Genomic DNA, 17,803 nt, shown 5'->3' on the forward strand with positions numbered 1-17,803 from the left:
TCCATTTACAAAACAAGCAAGCTGGTGAATTCTCAACAGGGAGTTTGACGATGGCATGTCGTAAAGCCCAATGTTATTTGGTTCCTTAAAAAACACATTGCTGGAACAAAAGCAAATGCTCAAATATTTTTTCAAGCATGATGGATGATGGAACAGATTGAATCAGTCTAACGAAGGCAGTCTTGAGCATATCTTTGAACAAAATGCTGATTCTGTCTCTAATGCACTTCAAAGCATTGGATAGTTTAGAATTTAATGAGTAGTCCTTTAGCAAAAGTTTGAATACCTGGTTTATGAAGCTCCAACAATCTACATGAAGCTCAATGCCCTCCAGGACAAAGCTGACTGCTATGTGACACACATTCCATCCATCATTATAAATGTTTCTCCTCTACTGCTGATGCACCGTGTTTGGACTGTGCACTATCTACAAAATCCATTGCAGTTACTCACCTGGGCTTCTTGACAGCCTCTCCCATACCCACAACCTCCCCACAAGGTCACCTGCTGCAGAGAACCATCACCATCTGCAGGCTTCCCTCTATAGTGCACCTATTCCTGAGTTATTAATGGATTGGCAATCCTCATTGTTGCTGGGTCTAAATGCCAGAACACCCATCCAATAGTACTGTGGGAGAACATACAGCTGACGAACAGCAGTTGTTCATGGTGGCTTACCGCCCTCTTTCTCCAGGTCTTCCTCCAGGGTGGCACAGTAGTGAAGCTGGTAGAACTGTTGCCTCACAGCACCAAAGACCTGTGTTCGATCCTGACCTTGGGTGCTGTCTGCGTCAAGTTTGCATGTTCTCCTTGTCTGACTACATGGGTTTCATCCGAAAACCCAAAAAGTGCAGGTTTGTAGGTTAATTGGCCTCTGTAAACTGCCCCCTAGTTTATAGGGAATGGGATAACATAGAACTAGTGTGAAAGGATGATCTATGTTCAGGGTGGATGGTGGGCCGAAGGACCTGTTTCCACGTTGTATCTTGAAAGTAAGACATTTGGACAGTTACATAGATAGGATAGATTTTAGAAGGATATGGGCCAATTGCAGGCAGGTGAGACTAGTGTTGGTCGGCGTGGGCTGGTTAGGATGAAGGGTCTGTTTCCATGCAGCATAACTATAGAAATCCAGGACATTTAGGAGACAATGAATGCTGACCTTACTAGCCATGACCACATTCTGAGCAATGAATAACTAAAATAGTAATTTCAACAGCGTGGTTGGGCTTTACAGAATTGGTTGGTATTGGCAAGTTGGGCCGAAGGGCCTGATCCGTTCTGTATGACTCTTTAAGAGGACAAATGGCAGGAGAACGCTATTTAAACCCAGTGTTCGAGACATTTTGCGTCCTTGCGACGCCCCGTAGATCACGTGCGCAAGCCCACGTCTTGGTAACAGCGGCATACGTTGCCAGGGGTGACGGCAAGATGGCGAAGGGGGTAGACAAGAAGAAAAAGAAAGCGAAAGAGGAGAAGGAGAAAGAAAAAGAAAAGGAAAAAGAGAAGGAAAAGGAGAAGGAGAAGGAGAAAATCAAACTCAAGAAAGGGAAGTCGGGGGATTTGACGGAGGAGATGGAGTTGGAGGTGGCGCCCTCGGAGGGGAACGTGATGTGCCGGGTGGTGTCCGAGGCGCCGGAGGAAGGGACCCTGGAGCCGGTGCCCGAGGAGCCCGATAGCCATGAAATGTCGCCGGAGCTCACCATCACCTACTATGAGGAACCCATACTGACCAAGCTGATTGTGGCGAGGTGCGGCTCTGTTGGTGGCCCTGCTTCTATAACCTGGGAGACACAAGGAACTGCAGATGCTAGTTTACACACAAAAAAGACGGAAAGTGCTGGAGGAATTCAGCGGGTCATGCTGCACTTACGGGGGAAAAAATGTGTCCAGAGATGCCACCTAACCCGCTGAGTTATTTTGTGTTTGCCTCTAACCTTAGTGACTAATTATTGAGATCATTTCTGGATGCAAGATTTAAATAACGTTGCTGGTTATATATTTCCAGGAACTGCAGATGCTGGAATCTTGAGAAATTGCTGGAGGAACTCAGTGGACCAGACAGCATCGTTGGAGGGAAATCTATTTCCATTTCGTTGCTGAGTTCCTCCAGCACTTTGTGTTTGACTAATTACTGAGGCACAATAGACTGCAGATGCTGGAAACTTGAGCAAAACACAAAGTTCTGAAGCAACTCAGCAGGTCAGACAGCACCTGTCTAGGGAAATCGTTTCCATTTCATTGCTGAGTTCTTCCAGCACTTTGTGTTTGACTATTTACTGAGATGGCCTCCCCCATTCCTATATCGCATTCTTTAAAATGAATCTTAAAATTTCCAGTGAAACTCAAGTGTTAAATATTTCACTCAAGATTCTGCCTCTGATGCAAAGCAGGCTCAAGATTGTTAAGCTGGAAAGAGTGCAGAGGAGACTTATAAGGATGCTGCCAGAACTTGAACTTGAAGGCCTGAGCTATTGCGAAAGGTTGGGCATTCCTTGGAGTGCAGGAGGATGAGGGTGATCTTATAGAGATCATGGGGGAAATAGACAGAGCAGATGCACAGAATCTTTTACCCAGCATAGGGGAATTAAGAACCAGAGGACATAGGTTTAAGGTGAGAGGAGAAAGATTGTCGGAATCGGAGGTGCAACTTTTTACATAGAGAGTGGTGGGTATATGGAATGAACTGCTAGAGGTGGCTGTTGAGGCAGATACTATGACAACATTTAAAGGATATTTGGACAGGTACATGGGCAGGAAGGTTTGGAGGGATATGGGCGAAGCATGGGCAGGTGGGACTACTGTAGATGCACCATGGGTAAATTGGGCCGAAGGGCCTGTTTCCATGCTGTATGACTTTATTCCAGCATTTGCAATTCCTTGTGTCGTTCTAAAATGTCCAAGCACTAAACCCTCAGGATTAGGATGAAGATCCTATGCATTAACCCTCTTCGAACTATGTACATTCTCACTGGCAAAATTTATATTTTGCCCGTACCACATGTGGGGGATATAAGCAAATAAAACTGTTCAAGTGCATGAGCAACATGCAAGTGACTGCTGCCAGTGAAAAAAAGAAAGTGGAATGTGAGACGATCAAAGATAAATGCCATCAGCTTGCTGCATGTAAAGTTGAAACCTAATTTTAAACATGAACTATAACCCCTTCTGTGATCATGATCTTTAAGCATGAACCGTAACTGTAAATGCCTATCAAATTATAATTTGAAGTCTAAAGTGAACCACTGACCTTAATATGGGTCTTAAGCTTCAATGTAAATCAGGAAACAGAAATGTACCCAAATTTGTATCCCTGTCCTTAACTCAATTATTGTTGGCACCACTGTAGTGTCAAATGCCATTGCTAATTAAGAACTACTATGTTGTCAATGTGTTTTAATAACTTTACAACTTCCAATGGTTCACCAGGAGCGGAAACAATGCTGCTAAACAAAATGAAACTCTCTAACTAATGTAACTAAACAAAAGCTTGGAATTGGGAACAAAAAGGCGGCATTGTAGCATAGCTTGTAAAGCAAATGATTCACAGCGCTACAGACCCAGTTTTGATCCGGACCTCGGGTGCTGTCTGTGTAGAGTTTGCACGTTCTCTCTGCGACTGCATGGGTTTCCTCCGGGTGCTTCAGTTTCCTCCCAAATCCCAAAGGCGTGCGTGTATGTTGGTTAATTAATCTCTTCCTGAGTGTGTAGGGAGTGGATGCAAAAGTGGGATAACGTAGAACTAGTGAAAACAGGTGATTGATGGTTGGGTTGTACTTCAACCGAAGGGCCTGTTTCCATGAAAGGAAGAAGAAAGGGATAGAAATAAATGCAGTTTTAGTGACATTAACAGTGAAGTGTGAGGGTGCTCCAGTGGAGTATAAACATGATTGGACTGGATAGGAACAAATAGCTTGCTTTTGAAAAATATAGGAAATATTCAGCAGATTAGTGGTCTTTCACAAAATAGATTAATTAAAAATATTAAATTATTACATTAGTCACCAAATACAAATTATGGATAAAATTGCAATTATTGCTCAAAGTCAGTGCCTTCATAGCTTTTGTAATTAATATCATCAATTGAGAATAAGGAAAGACTTGCATTTATTTATAGAGAGCACATCATGTCTCTTTCAGGATGCTCTAAAGAAGACAAAGTAGATAATAATTGCAGTGAAATGAGGAAATGTGTTTATCTCTAAAAAGGATCCATTTCTTTTAAAGCTACGAGGGAGAGAAGATGCGAGGTCTTTATGAGGGTGTAGGTATTGCCCAATTCCAAGGAGGTCATGTATATGACGTAAGTGAATTCTAGTTTCAATTCTCTCTCTTTTAACAGTCACCTTCAGAACGAATACCCTTTGTGTGCTGAATATTGTGCCATTTTAGTGTGGAATGCTGTATTTCTCAGGCAACTGTTTATAAGATTATTGTTAGCCAAATACGGAAGCTGGACAGTTTTGTTCTTTGTTTCTTCAACTACCACGTGAGCTTTTATGAATCAAAACACAAAATACCGGAGGAACTCTGGAGGTCAGGCGGCATCTCTGGAGGAAAAGGATATGTCCCTCTGAAGAAGGGTCCTGTTGCAAAATATCACCTATCAATAGAATCCCCCTTTAGTCCCAAATAGAACCCAATCTTTCCTGGGGACCCACTTGCTCCTTTTCCATTCGCATTCACTGGTGGATATCTGTGGCCAATGTTTTGATGCTAATGATGGCACAGAGTCCCACTTAATAATGGGTGCAAGAATGCTTTATGTGATGCCCACGTCCCGACCCAACGTCCAATAGTATCCATGTCATATCTTTTGAAAGGTTTGCTCACAAAGATCTTTGCTCCATTTATTGATGGTCTGCATTGTTATCATTATTCACTGCTGCTATCATCAGTCTTGTAAAGCAATGCCCTTTAAGTGATGAAGCAAATGCACTTAACAGCACTAGGATTTTGGGTGGATATTTTTGGTACTTTGTCAGGAAATATAACTTACTGCTGCATAGTGGTTTGCAAGTTGAATTCATAATTGTATTAACATTTTCATAAAGTTGAAAATGAAATTTTAGTACATTAGTACAGGTTAGGCACACTAACTCATTCTAAGATTTGTCATTCATGTTTTGCCACAGGGCATGTTTTCGGAAGGCATGATGCATGGCCAAGGTACCTATGTGTGGGCGGACGGAATAAAGTATGAAGTAAGAGAACAGCCGTGTATGTCATAGAACATAAAACAGTACAGCGTACCTGTAAATGGGTGTTCTCTGTCTTGTCAACGTGCTTTGCACTGAAATATCATTTAAAAAACTGCAGATGCTGGTTTATACCAAAGATAGACACAAAATGCTGGAGTAACTCAGCAGATCAGGCAGGATCTCTGATAAAAATGGGCTGTCTGCTTTGCACTGCATGTCTGCTGCTGAGCAAGTACATGTATAACGAGACTGCCATATTTTCTTGTAGAAAGAAGGAATTGCAGATGTTGGATTACAATAAAAGACGCAAAGTGCTGAAATAACTCAGGGGGACAGGCAGCATCCCTGGAGAACATGGATATGTGACGTTTTGGTTCGAGACCCTTCTTCAAACTGATGGATAAGTGACGTTTTGGGAAGGGACCCTCCTATCCATGTTCTCCAGAGATGCTGCCTGTCCCGCTGAGTTAGTCCAGCACTTAGTGTCTTTTTTCGGCGTACTTGGTTGTTGTACCACAATAATTACTGAATAATTTTATTTTGTAATTAGTCAACCTGAAGTTAGTCCAACTCCCCACTCTCTTCCCACAGAAAATTCGTTCTTATCAGATACTTACACAACAATTGGATCTACTTCCACCACAACCCATACCAACACATTCCAGAGCCTCACTACTCACTGTGTCAAAAGAAAATCCTTGTGTAACTTTTCACTTTCTTCTAAAATATGTTCATTCAGGGTCCCATAGCTCTTTTCCACTTTGTTACTGGGAATTCTATTCTGTCAAGACACAGCAAGATTTTAAATATCTCTATCATATCGTCCCGCAACCTATTAAAGGAAAATCATCTCAATCTTTTCTGTTTATTCACGTAAGTTCCTCATCCCTGATATCATTTTAGTAAATCACATCTTTACCCTCAAAAACCTTTATATCTTTCCGAATGCTTGGTATCAGAACTGGACAACAATATTGCTCTTGCAGCTGAATCAGCGTTTTATGAATGTTTATCATTAAATCCTTTTTCTAGCTCTCATTTATTGTTGTCTGCAGAGTATCAGTGACTGAGGTTAGACCTGATAGAAATTTATAAAATGATGAGGGACATAAATAAATAGGATAGAGAGTTAGAATATTTTACCCAGCTTGGAAATATCAAATACCAGATGGCATAACTTTAAGGTGAGAGGGGGAAAGTTTAAAGAAGACATGCAGGGCAATTTTTTTACATAAAGAGTGGTAGATATCTGTAACGCACTACCAGGAGAGATGGTGAAAGCAGATACAATAGTGGTGTTTAAGAGGCTTTTAGATATGGATGTGAAGATGCAGGGTATGGAGGGATGTGGATCATGTGCAGTTAGAAGGGAGTATTTTAATTTGACATCATGTTCAGCATGGAGATCGTGGGCCAAAGGTCTTGTTCCTGTTCTAACCAAAGGATAGGGTGAATTCTTCCTGATTTTCTGGCCAATTGAGTGAGGCTTTTTATGGATTGAGCTTTTTTCCCCCTTTTTTTGTTTGTTTATTATGTTATCTATTGAGTACTGCCTTTACAAACCTATTATGCTGCTGCAAATCAGATTTTTTTTGTTCTGTTTTGTTACATCTATATACTAAAACTCTCGTTTGTTATCTTGTTTGTGACTGAATTTCAGCCAAAACAGTACACGATAGCGCGACAGTTTTAGGCTCACCTTACTCACCATTGTCACTTTACTGATAATGCAAGTAGTTTTATTGAAATCGGTCTTATATTTTTAAAGTTATTTACATTTTAAAGTTAAAGGGAGGGGAGGAGGGAGAAGGGAGGGAGGGATGGGGGAGAAGGGAGAAGGGAGGGGGTGGTTGAGGAGAGAGGGGAGTGGGGGAGGACAGGGTGCTGCACCAATGCAGGAGAGGTTTGGGCCCAACGGGTCCACTTGGTCTAGTATAACAATAAAACTCTTAACTCTCGAAAATTTAAACCATCAACGAAAATATGTATTAAATGATCTGGCAATATATCATCAGATTACTTCTGACTCAGATCACAGTGGCGCAATGGTAGAGCTGTTGCCTCACAGCGCCAGAGACCCAGGTTTGATCGTGACCCAGACTGCTGTGTGTGTGGAGTTTGCATGTTCTCCCTGTGACTGTATGGGTTTTCTCTGGGTGCAGTTTCCCCCCACATTCCTTCTATAAATAGCTCCTAGTGTGAAGAGAATGGATGCAAAAGTAGGAAAACATAGAACTAGTGTAAACGGGTGACCGATGGTCTGAAGAGACTGTTTCCATGCTGTATCTCTAAACTCTAAACTTCTATATGCTGGAACTTTCTATACTCATATTGGGTGCCACATTTTCTCCATTACACAGTGCCTGTTGTTTAAAGGTGCTTCATTGCCTTTAAGGTGCTTTGTGATACAGTGAGGCAATGAAAGGTACTGCAGTGCATATATCAGAATATTCATTTTCTCAGGGAGATTTTGCGATGAATACTCCCTCAGGCCACGGCACTTACACATGGACTGACGGCAACACCTATGTTGGTGAAGTACAAAATGGAATACGCCACAGACAGGGAACTTTCACGAATGCTGATCGATCTATTTCTTACTCTGGCGAGTGGAACTACGGCAAAAGGCACGGAAAGGTAAGAGTTAATGCATTAACATTGGATTACTGATGATACCATTGGATTGGAGCACAAGTGACAGCATCAGACACAGTATCTTTGACATCTGACCATCCTTTCTCAGGGAACAATATACTATGAAGAAGAAGGAAGCTCATGGTATCAAGGCGATTGGGTGAACAATGTTAGGGAAGGCTGGGGCATTAGACGGTAAGTACATTTCTAAAGAAATTAATCTTTTTATACTCTCCTGTTAATACAGAATCAATTTCAGATTTCTGCTAAAATATTGAATTATCAATCTGTCTTAAATGACAGTTTAGAATGTTAGCACCTAAAAGATGATCTGAATTAAATTTAATATTTGTTTTGTTTTTAAGAACACTTAGCAAATTTCCAGTCTTTAAGAGTATGGAAGATGAACCAATTTTAATATATTTCCATGTAATTCTTGCACTGTGATGAGCAGCAGTAAATGTCAACAGTTTCTAGTGTCTCTGGAGAATGAGCTCTTTGACCCAAGAGAACACAACAGATAACTTTAATCTTATCCTCTCCATGGACCCAGAAATATTCCAGCATCTATATTCTCTTGTGTCTCCATTCATAGACTCATGTCTTGACAGTTTGAAGACAGTTTGAGGAGCTGCTTGATTTTCCAGAGTTCTTTCCACTTTCCCCCCCATTGAGAATGGGTTGGTATTTTATATGATTCAGCAAAAGCCTTTAGACTATAGACTTTATAGAGATACAGCGCAGAAACAGGCTCTTTGCCTCCCCGAGTCCACGCTGACCAGCAATCACTTTCTTACACACTAGAGACAATTTTCACAAATTTACTGAAGCCAATTAACCTACAAATCTGTATGTCTTTGGAGTATGGGAGCACCCTGTGAAAATCCACGTGGTCACAACGAGAATCCTACAAACTCCATATGGACTGCACCCATAGTCAGGATCAAACCAGGGTCTCTGGTGCTGTAAGACAGCAACTCTACTGCTCAGCCCTTGAAACCACGAACTAAACGTGGTAAGGCAAGTGGATGAGTCACCATATTATTCTGGTGACTAGTAGAACATTACTTGTTCCATAGCTTTTCGGATGAGATCAAACGTTTCATGATTGGGCACCATTCAGATATTCTCTCTTGGTGTTTATTATTTTGGTGACCAAATTTTGTACGGAAATACATTCAGATATTCTGTGTTATGACATAAGGGTGTCTCCCTAGGTATAAGAGTGGGAATGTGTACGAAGGGGAATGGAAAAACTTTATCCGTCATGGAGAAGGCACGATGAGTTGGATTTCCACTAATGAAGAATACACAGGCCAGTGGGATAATGGTATCCAGGTGAGATTGCAGCCATTTATATTAAGCTTCCATCTCGTTCGAGGAAGTTACTATTGTCAACATTAAAATTATCCCATTATTCCCAATTATAACTTCCCAAACCCCCTCCCCTGTGCCCTACCTGCACTTGGACATATTTCTCTCCTCCCCATCTTCCTCTTCCTAGATTCCTTCCTCTAGTTTCACAATGTGCAACTCTTCAATCTTTCTGTCTCGCACAAAGACATAAACTGCTGGACTAACTGAGCAGGTCAGGCAGCATCTCTGGAGAACATGGTTAGGCGATGTTTCATTTCGGATCAAGACTTCTCTGATGCACATCTGTTTTAATTTCTGTCCTTTGTTCCAACCATCTGCCTACCAACCCCCCCCCTCCCAATAATTACCATGCTTTCTCCTACTTCTCCTATCTCCCAGAAGTAGCAGTAAGAACAGGAAATACGTAATAAAATGGTGCCACCAGTTGCTGCAATGCTTTGCAGATTTTATATTTGGGAATCAATTTGAAGATTTTTCAAGACTCCTGTTTTCTTTTTCCAGCATGGATTCGGGAACCACACCTGGTTTCTGAAGAGGGTGTTGGGTACTCAGTACCCACTAAGAAATCAGTATGTAGGACAGTTTGTGAAGGGGGTCCGACAAGGTCATGGCAAGTTCTTCTATGCAAACGGAGCCGTGTACAGTGGAGAATGGATGGCAAACAAGAAGCACGGTTTTGTAAGTTTCCTCCATAACGTACTGGCTTTTTGTTCACTCACTGTCAGCTTTCAGAGCGCATTAATTATTAGTCTCCATAAAAGAGTCAGTCAAATTTATTATTAGCTGAAAAAGTGCAGGGAATTTTACTTTTTTCATCAAGTGGCTTTTACGTAAAGATATTTATTCTCTCTTGGTGTTTATTATTTTGGTGAACAAATTTTGTACGGAAATACTACCACATCCTAAAGGGAATGCTGCAATCCTTTGATGTGGTGCAGCCACAAGGAACTGCAGATGCGGGAATCTCAAAGTGCTGGTTTCCAGACCGCAGGAGTACGTGCTGAGTAATGCACTGAAGCTTTGTGTGGCCGAAGCAAAGACTTAGTGGGGGAGGTCCACAGTCTAGGGTCCTTCCGCTGCTGGACATTGAGGGGCTGAGTCAAGTAGGGACACCCCTCAAAAAAGGGAAGGAATATCACCACAGGGTGCCACTTAAGTGGCAAGGGTGTTTTGTTTAAAGATGGGTGCGAACTCTACTGACTGTGACACTATTGAATGTATAGAGAATGTAAGAAGAGTTTTTGCACAGTTTTTGTTCTGTATATTTCTTTTACTGTGAATAAAGTTAATAAAAAACTCAGCGTCAGGCAGTATTTAGGGAGGAAATGGACAGACGACGTTTTGGTTTAGGAACCCTTCCGTGGACTGATATAACTAGGGGGGAAGAATGCTGGAAAGGAGAGGTAGGGGAGGACAAAGCCTGGCAAGTGATAGGCGGATGCAGGTGGGGGGAGGGGTATAATTGGCAGATGAGTGGACGAAGTGACAAAGTAGAGGTGGAAAGGAGACAATGGGGTGTAGGATAAGGAGAGAAAAGAAGGCGTGCAGTTGGACATTAGAATTGGGTGGAGGGGTCAGTAGTGAGGATCAGGGAAGGATTATTGGAGTTGTGTGGATGAGGCATGGATCAGAATCTGTATTATGAATGTACATGCATCAGTAACATTGCGGGGAGTTCAGGATTTTGACAGAGCTAATATTATTATGGGTTGGGGGTGGTGGGTAGGAGAGTGCAATTTACAGCCAGGATTTGAAAGAGGAACGGGGCATTGGAGGTCCGGGTTTCACATGGGGGATTATGGGATTCAGGGAAATGCAGACAGGCGGAAATTGGAACTGGGCAGTGGTAGTGATTTAGGGTTGTCTATTCCATTTTGCTTTGTGTTTTAGCTGACTATAACAAATCTGCGAACGTTATTTTCAATATGATTAAGTCTGAATTGTTGAGTTCAATCATTTTTCTTTCGTAATATCAGGGAACATTCTTGTTTAAGAATGGTCGTACTTTTGAGGGAGAGTTTTTTGAAGATCGTATGGCAGAGTTTCCTAATTTTTCAATTGATGGGATGAACACACCAGATCTGAGTTCCATACGCACCCATTCACCAGTTCAAACTGGTAAGCAATTTTGCTGACATTTTGATCTATATATAATAGAAAGTATTTTCTTCAAATATATGTTGTGTGAAACTTTCTCTCCCCAATATATAACTGATGGATATTTTAATTATGCTTTGTAAACAAAGGTACATGTGTATTTGTTGCAAATCTGATCCATGGTTACAATATTTCTATATTGAAAATTGCAGGTTAGATGACTTAAGCCTTTGACATGTCCACCGGTTTGCAAGCTTGGTGATGAGAAACTGATGCATGAAGTAGTGGCGTACTTGGAGTGTGGGGTCTAGTTCAATGGTAAATTGGAACTTTATTGTCAAGTGTACCTAAGTACAGTGACATTCCTTTATTTACACACAGTTCAGTGACAATCCGAGTATACATAGGCACAATCTGTCTTACTGTAGACACTACTTTGGCATTGGGCTTGGTTTTCTTGGTTGAGCACTTATCCTGGTGTTGTAGCACAAGTACTTTGTATTTTATCCGTAATTTAAAGTATAAGAGCGTGAGGTAGTAGACCATACTGAGTCAGTACACAAGAGTCACAACATTTTAGGCACCATCTTGGACCCTTCAAGTCCAAATTTTAATAAAAAATGTTAGAGTCTTAACTTTAAATAAAAGCCCCATTGTCCTGGCATCAGCATTGGGTCGGCGTCGGCTTGACCAGACAATGTGGCGATGTCCTCCACCGCTGCTCTGCTGCTCTGTGCCACTGCAGGCCGCATCCGTTCCATGCGCTTGGCCACTTGGAGTAGCGCACAATCTAATAAAGCCCCAGGCTGCTTCAGGGGCTCGAGCATTGACCTTTCTGATTATGTTTTTTAATGCCTTGGCCAATTAAGGGAAATATCTTAAATGCCTTTTATCTACCTGTCCTTCAACCTTTATGAACCTATGGACATACACACCGGATATTCCTTTGCTTGTGTGCTTCCTAGCATTGTATTATTATTGTGTATTTACTTCCTTTGTCTACTATTCTTAGAAGTATTACCTCACACTTCTTTAACAATAGGTGCTGGAGTAGGCCATTTGGGCCTTTGAGCCAGCACCGCCATTCAATGTGATCATGGCTGATCATCCACAATCAGTACCCCGTTCCTGCCCTCTCCCCATACCCCCTGACTCCGCTATCATTAAGAGCTCTATCTAACTCACTCTTGAAAGCATGCAGAGAATTGGCCTCCACTGCCTTCTGATGCAGAGAATTCCACAGATTTACAACTGAGTGAAAAAGTTTTTCCTCATCTCCGTTCTAAATGGCCTACCCCTTATTCTTAAACTGTGGCCCCTTGTTCTGGACTTCCCCAACGTTGGGAATATGTTTCCTGCCTCTAGCGTGTCCAATCCCTTAATAATCTTATATGTTTCAATAAGATCCCCTCTCATCCTTCTAAATTCCAGTGTATACAAGCCCAGTCACTCCAGTCTTTCAACATATGACAGTACCGCCATTCTGGGAATTAACCTAGTGAACCTACACTGCACTTCCTCAATAGCAAGAATGTCCTTCCTCAAATTTGGAGACCAGAACTGCACACAGTACTCCAGGTGTGCTCTCACTAGGGCCCTGTACAACTGCAGAAGGACATCTTTGCTCCTACACTCAACTCCTCTCGTCATGAAGGCCAATTAGCTTTCTTCACTGCCTGCTGTACTTGCATGCTTACTTTCAGTGACTGATGAACAAGGACACCCAGATCTCTTTGTACTTAGAAATCCCTGTAAAGCGTCTTTGAGTGTTTGAAAAGCGCTATATAAATGTAATGCATTATTATTATTATTATTACTTCCCCTTTTCCTAACTTGACACCATTCAGATAATAATCTGCCTTCCTGATCTTACCACCAAAGTGGATAACCTCACATTTATCCACATTAAACTACATCTGCCATGCATCTGCCCACTCACACAACCTGTCTAAGTCACCCTGCATCCTCATAGCATCCTCCTCACAGTTCACACTACCACCCAGCTTTGTGTCATCTGCAAATTTTCTAATGTTACTTTTAATCCCTTCATCTAAGCCATTAATGTATATTGTAAATAGCTGCGGTCCCAGCACCAAGCCTTGCGGTACCCCACTAGTCACTGCCTGCCATTCTGAAAGGGACCCGTTAATCCCTACTCTTTGTTTCCTGTCTGCCAACCAATTTTCTATCCATGTCAGTACCCTACCCCCAATACCATGTGCTCTAATTTTGCCCACTAATCTCCTATGTGGGACCTTATTAAAAGCTTTCTGAAAGTCCAGGTACACTACATCCACTGGCTCTCATATACATATATATACAGCCGGAAACAGGCCTTTTCGGCCCTCCAAGTCTGTGCCGCCCAGTGATCCCCGTACATTAACACTATCCTACACCCACTAGGGACAATTTTTACATTTACCCAGCCAATTAACCTACATACCTGTACGTCTTTGGAGTGTGGGAGGAAATCGAAGATCTCGGAGAAAACCCACGCAGGTCACGGGGAGAACGTACAAACTCCTTACAGTGCAGCACCCGTAGTCAGGATCGAACCTGAGTCTCCGGCGCTGCATTCGCTGTAAAGCAGCAACTCTACCGCTGCGCTACCGTGCCGCCCTGTCCCTTGTCCATTTTCCTAGTTACATCCTCAAACAATTCCAGAAGATTAGTCAAGCATGATTTCTCCTTCGTAAATCCATGCTGACTCAGAACAATCCTGTTACTGCTATCCAAATGCTGTGCAATTTCTTCTTTTATAATTGACTCCAGCATCTTCCCCGCCACTGATGTCAGGCTAACTGGTCTATAATTTCCTGTTTTCTCTCTCCGTCCTTTCTTAAAAAGTGGGATAACATTTTATCATATCATATGTATACAGCCGGAAACAGGCCTTTTCGGCCCTCCAAGTCCGTGCCGCCCAGTGATCCCTGCACATTAACACTATCCTACAGGACAATTTTTACATTTACCCAGCCAATTAACCTATATACCTGTACGTCTTTGGAGTGTGGGAGGAAACCGAAGATCTCGGAGAAAACCCACGCAGGTCACGGGGAGAACGTACAAACTCCTTACAGTGCAGCACCCGTAGTCAGGATCGAACCCGAGTCTCCGGCGCTGTATTCGCTGTAAAGCAGCAACTCTACCGCTGCGCTACCGTGCCCCCCTACCCTTTTTCTACCCTTCCATCCATGGGAACTGATCCTGAATCTATAGAACATTGGAAAATGATCACCAATGCGTCCACGATTTCTAGAGCCACTTTCTTGAGTACCCTGGGATGCAGACCATCAGGCCCTGGGGATTTATCAGCCTTCAGTCTCATAAGTCTACCCAACACCATTTCCTGCCTAATGTGAATTTCCTTCAGTTCCTCCATCACCCTAGGACCTCTGTCCACTAGTACATCTGGGAGATTGTTTGTGTTTTCCTTAGTGAAGACAGATCCAAACTACCTGTTCAACCCATCTGCCATTTCCTTGTTCCCCATAATAAATTCACCTGTTTCTGTCTTCATGGGACCCACATTTGTTTTAACTATTTTTTTTCTCTTCATATACCCTATAGAAGCTTTTACTATCCTCCTTTATATTCTTGGCTAGCTTACCTTCGTACTTCATCTTTTCTCCCCGTATTGCCTTTTTAGTTATCTTCTGTTGCTCTTTAAGAGTCCCAATCCTCTGGCATCCCGCTCATCTTTGCTATGTTATACTTCTTCTCTTTTATTTTTTTACTGTCCTTGACTTCCCTTGTCAGCCACGGTCGCCTCTTACTCCCCTTAGAATCTTTCTTCCACTTTGGAATGAACTGATCCTGCACCTTCTGTACTATTCCCAGAAATACCTGCCATGTTGTTCCACCGTCTTCCCTGCTAGGGTCTCTTTCCAGTCAACTCTGGCCAGCTCCTCCCTCATGCCTCCATAGTCCCCCTTGCTCAATTGCAATACTGACACTTCCGATTTTCCCTTCTCCCTCTCAAATTGTAGATTAAAACATCATATTATGATCACTACCTCCTAATGGCTCTTTAACCTTGAGTTCCCTTATCAAATCCGGCTCATTACACAACACTAAATCCAGAATTGCCTTCTCCCTGGTAGGCTCTAGTACAAGCTGATCTCGGAGGCACTCCACAAACTCCCTTTCTTCGGGTCCATTACCAAGCTGATTTTCCCAGTCTACCTGCATGTTGAAATCTCCCATAACCACTGTAGCATTACCTTTGCGGCATGCCAATTTTAACTCTTGATTCAATTTGCATCCTATATCCAGGCTACTGTTTGGGGTCCTGTAGGTAACTCCCATTAGGGTCTTTTTACCCTTACAATTCCTCAGTTCGGTCTTGCTCATATCTTTTTGCAGTCTGCAATATTTTCCTTCAGTGTAATTCATCTGAAAAATCATTCATTGTGGCCCTACATTTAAGCCTGAATCACTGATATATGTCTCAACCAAGAAGGCACCAAGAATTAAGACCTGTCAAATTACACAAATTATGGACTTTCAGTCACTGAAGTTCCTATTAATGAGCCAATTATAAATCCAACTTATCATTTACCACTTTCCCTAAATACAATGTGAGCAATAGTAGTCATTACTACTTAAGTTCAGGAAGGCAGAAATGCCTTACAGTTAAGGGTGGCATAATTGAGGGCGTCACATTGACGCAGGAGTAGAGTTGCTGCTTTACAGCCCTTGCTGCTTCCATGCTGGCTGTATGGAGTTTGTACGTTCTCATTGTGACCACGTGGGTTTTCTCTGGGTGCTCCGGTTTCCTCCCACACTCCAAAGACGTACAGGTTTGTCGGTTATTTGGCTTTGGTAAAAAATACATATTGTCCATAGTGTGTAGGAAAGTGCTAGTGTACAGGATGATTGCTTGTCGGTGCAGACTCGGTGGGCCAAAGGGCCTATTTCCACATTGTATCTCTAAAGCAGAAAGTAAAAAGTCTAAAGTTAAGTCAACATCACAGGCATGACACACAAAATAATGGCAATATGTATTTTCCATGATTCCAGGACGTCCCTGCTATAAATTTTATGTTAAACAACTATAATAACAATAGGTATTTAAAAAAACAATAGAGCAAATAAAAGATTAACATTACTTTGTTCGAAAGGCAATATCAAAGAAGGTGGATCAAAAAGTGCAATTAGATCAATTCTGCAACATAATGTGGAACTTAATATCGCATCAGTTTTGGAGAAGATGCCAGAAGGAGACAGACAAAACGAGGTTTTGCAGGTAAAACAGAACTTGTCAGATCATAGAATTGCAGATGCTGGAAATCTCAAATAAAGACGGAAAGTAATCAAACCATTCAGTGGGTCAGACAGCATCTGCGGAAAGAGAAATAGAGTTAGCAACTCTTCATCAAAACCACAATGAAGTTAATTTTAAGTTGCAGTCAGGGTAGGAGAAATGGATAGAACTTTTAAACTTTAAAATTGAATGTTTAAAAAGCTTAAAGTGAGAAGGGTGAAGTGTAAATGAGATTAATATGTTTTTTTACGCAGTGAGTGTAGATGGACACTGCTTGGGGAGGTGGTAACACAGTTATGATAGCAAAGTTTAAGAGGCAATTAGAATAAGCAGGGAAAAGAGGGGTAAAGACCATGTGCAGGCAAATGGGATTAGTTTAATATTGTATCATCTATATTCTATGTTATCCCGCTTTCGCATCCTACACATTTGGGGTAATTTTACAGAAGACAATTAACCTGCAAGCCTGCATATCGCTGGAATGTGGGAGGAAACTGGAGCACCCGGAGAAAACTCATGGGGTCATAAGGAGAACATGCGAACTCCTCACAGACAGCACCTGTAGCCAGGATCGAACCCAGCTCTGGCGCTGTGAGGCTGTAGCTCTACCAGTTGCGCATTGTGTTCGGTATTCTATGTTCTTTCTCCTTGACCAATCATTCCCTCGCCTCACCATGACCTCTGCTAAAGTTTTATGAAGCTGCTTTATTTGAGATCAATGCTATGTTGCTTTTGTTTTGCACAGTTAGAGTATGCTATTCTTCGAAATTTCACACAACTGAAGAAAATATACAGTTTCTACAGTAGTCTGGGACACCAGCAATCTCCGGATAATGCCTTCCTACTGAGCCAGCTCCAGTTCTGGAGATTTCTCAAAGACTGCAAATTTCACCATTATGGTTTGAGTCTGGCTATCATGGATAGAATTCTTCACGGTAATTAAAACTTCCTCAGATGTTTTCCTCTTTGAGACTATAGATTTTACTTTAGACATTAGAGATACAATGTAGAAGCAGGCCCTTCAGCTCACTGACCAGCGATCTCCCCATATACTAGCACTATCCTACACACTAGGGACAATTTACAATTTTTAACAAAGCCAATTAACCTACAAATCTGTACATCTTTGGAGGAAACCGGAGCACCTAAAGAAGACCGACGTGGTCACAGGGAGAACTTACAAACTCCATATAGACAGCATCCGTAGTCAGGATCGAAAGCGGGTCTC

At 42.0% G+C, this 17,803-nt stretch overlaps 1 protein-coding gene across 3 annotated transcripts in view; it reads left to right on the forward strand.

Moving 5' to 3' along the window:
• Positions 1–1,305: 1,305 nt before the first annotated feature.
• The window catches only part of rsph10b (radial spoke head 10 homolog B), a 36,758-nt gene continuing 20,260 nt past the window's right edge, over positions 1,306–17,803 (forward strand). The window contains exons 1-10 of one of the 3 annotated variants that reach the window (XM_078418064.1): positions 1,306–1,751; positions 4,228–4,303; positions 5,136–5,204; positions 7,665–7,838; positions 7,945–8,030; positions 9,053–9,173; positions 9,714–9,890; positions 11,189–11,330; positions 16,433–16,557; positions 17,321–17,510. In XM_078418064.1, coding sequence (XP_078274190.1) covers positions 1,306–1,751; positions 4,228–4,303; positions 5,136–5,204; positions 7,665–7,838; positions 7,945–8,030; positions 9,053–9,173; positions 9,714–9,890; positions 11,189–11,330; positions 16,433–16,557; positions 17,321–17,510 — 1,606 coding nt within the window. The remainder of the gene's footprint in view (positions 1,752–4,227; positions 4,304–5,135; positions 5,205–7,664; positions 7,839–7,944; positions 8,031–9,052; positions 9,174–9,713; positions 9,891–11,188; positions 11,331–16,432; positions 16,558–17,320; positions 17,511–17,803) is intronic. The other 2 variants (XM_078418066.1, XM_078418065.1) reach the window with 2 other exon arrangements.

This window comes from Rhinoraja longicauda, chromosome 21, assembly GCF_053455715.1.
Source record: "Rhinoraja longicauda isolate Sanriku21f chromosome 21, sRhiLon1.1, whole genome shotgun sequence".
NCBI lineage: Eukaryota > Metazoa > Chordata > Chondrichthyes > Rajiformes > Arhynchobatidae > Rhinoraja > Rhinoraja longicauda.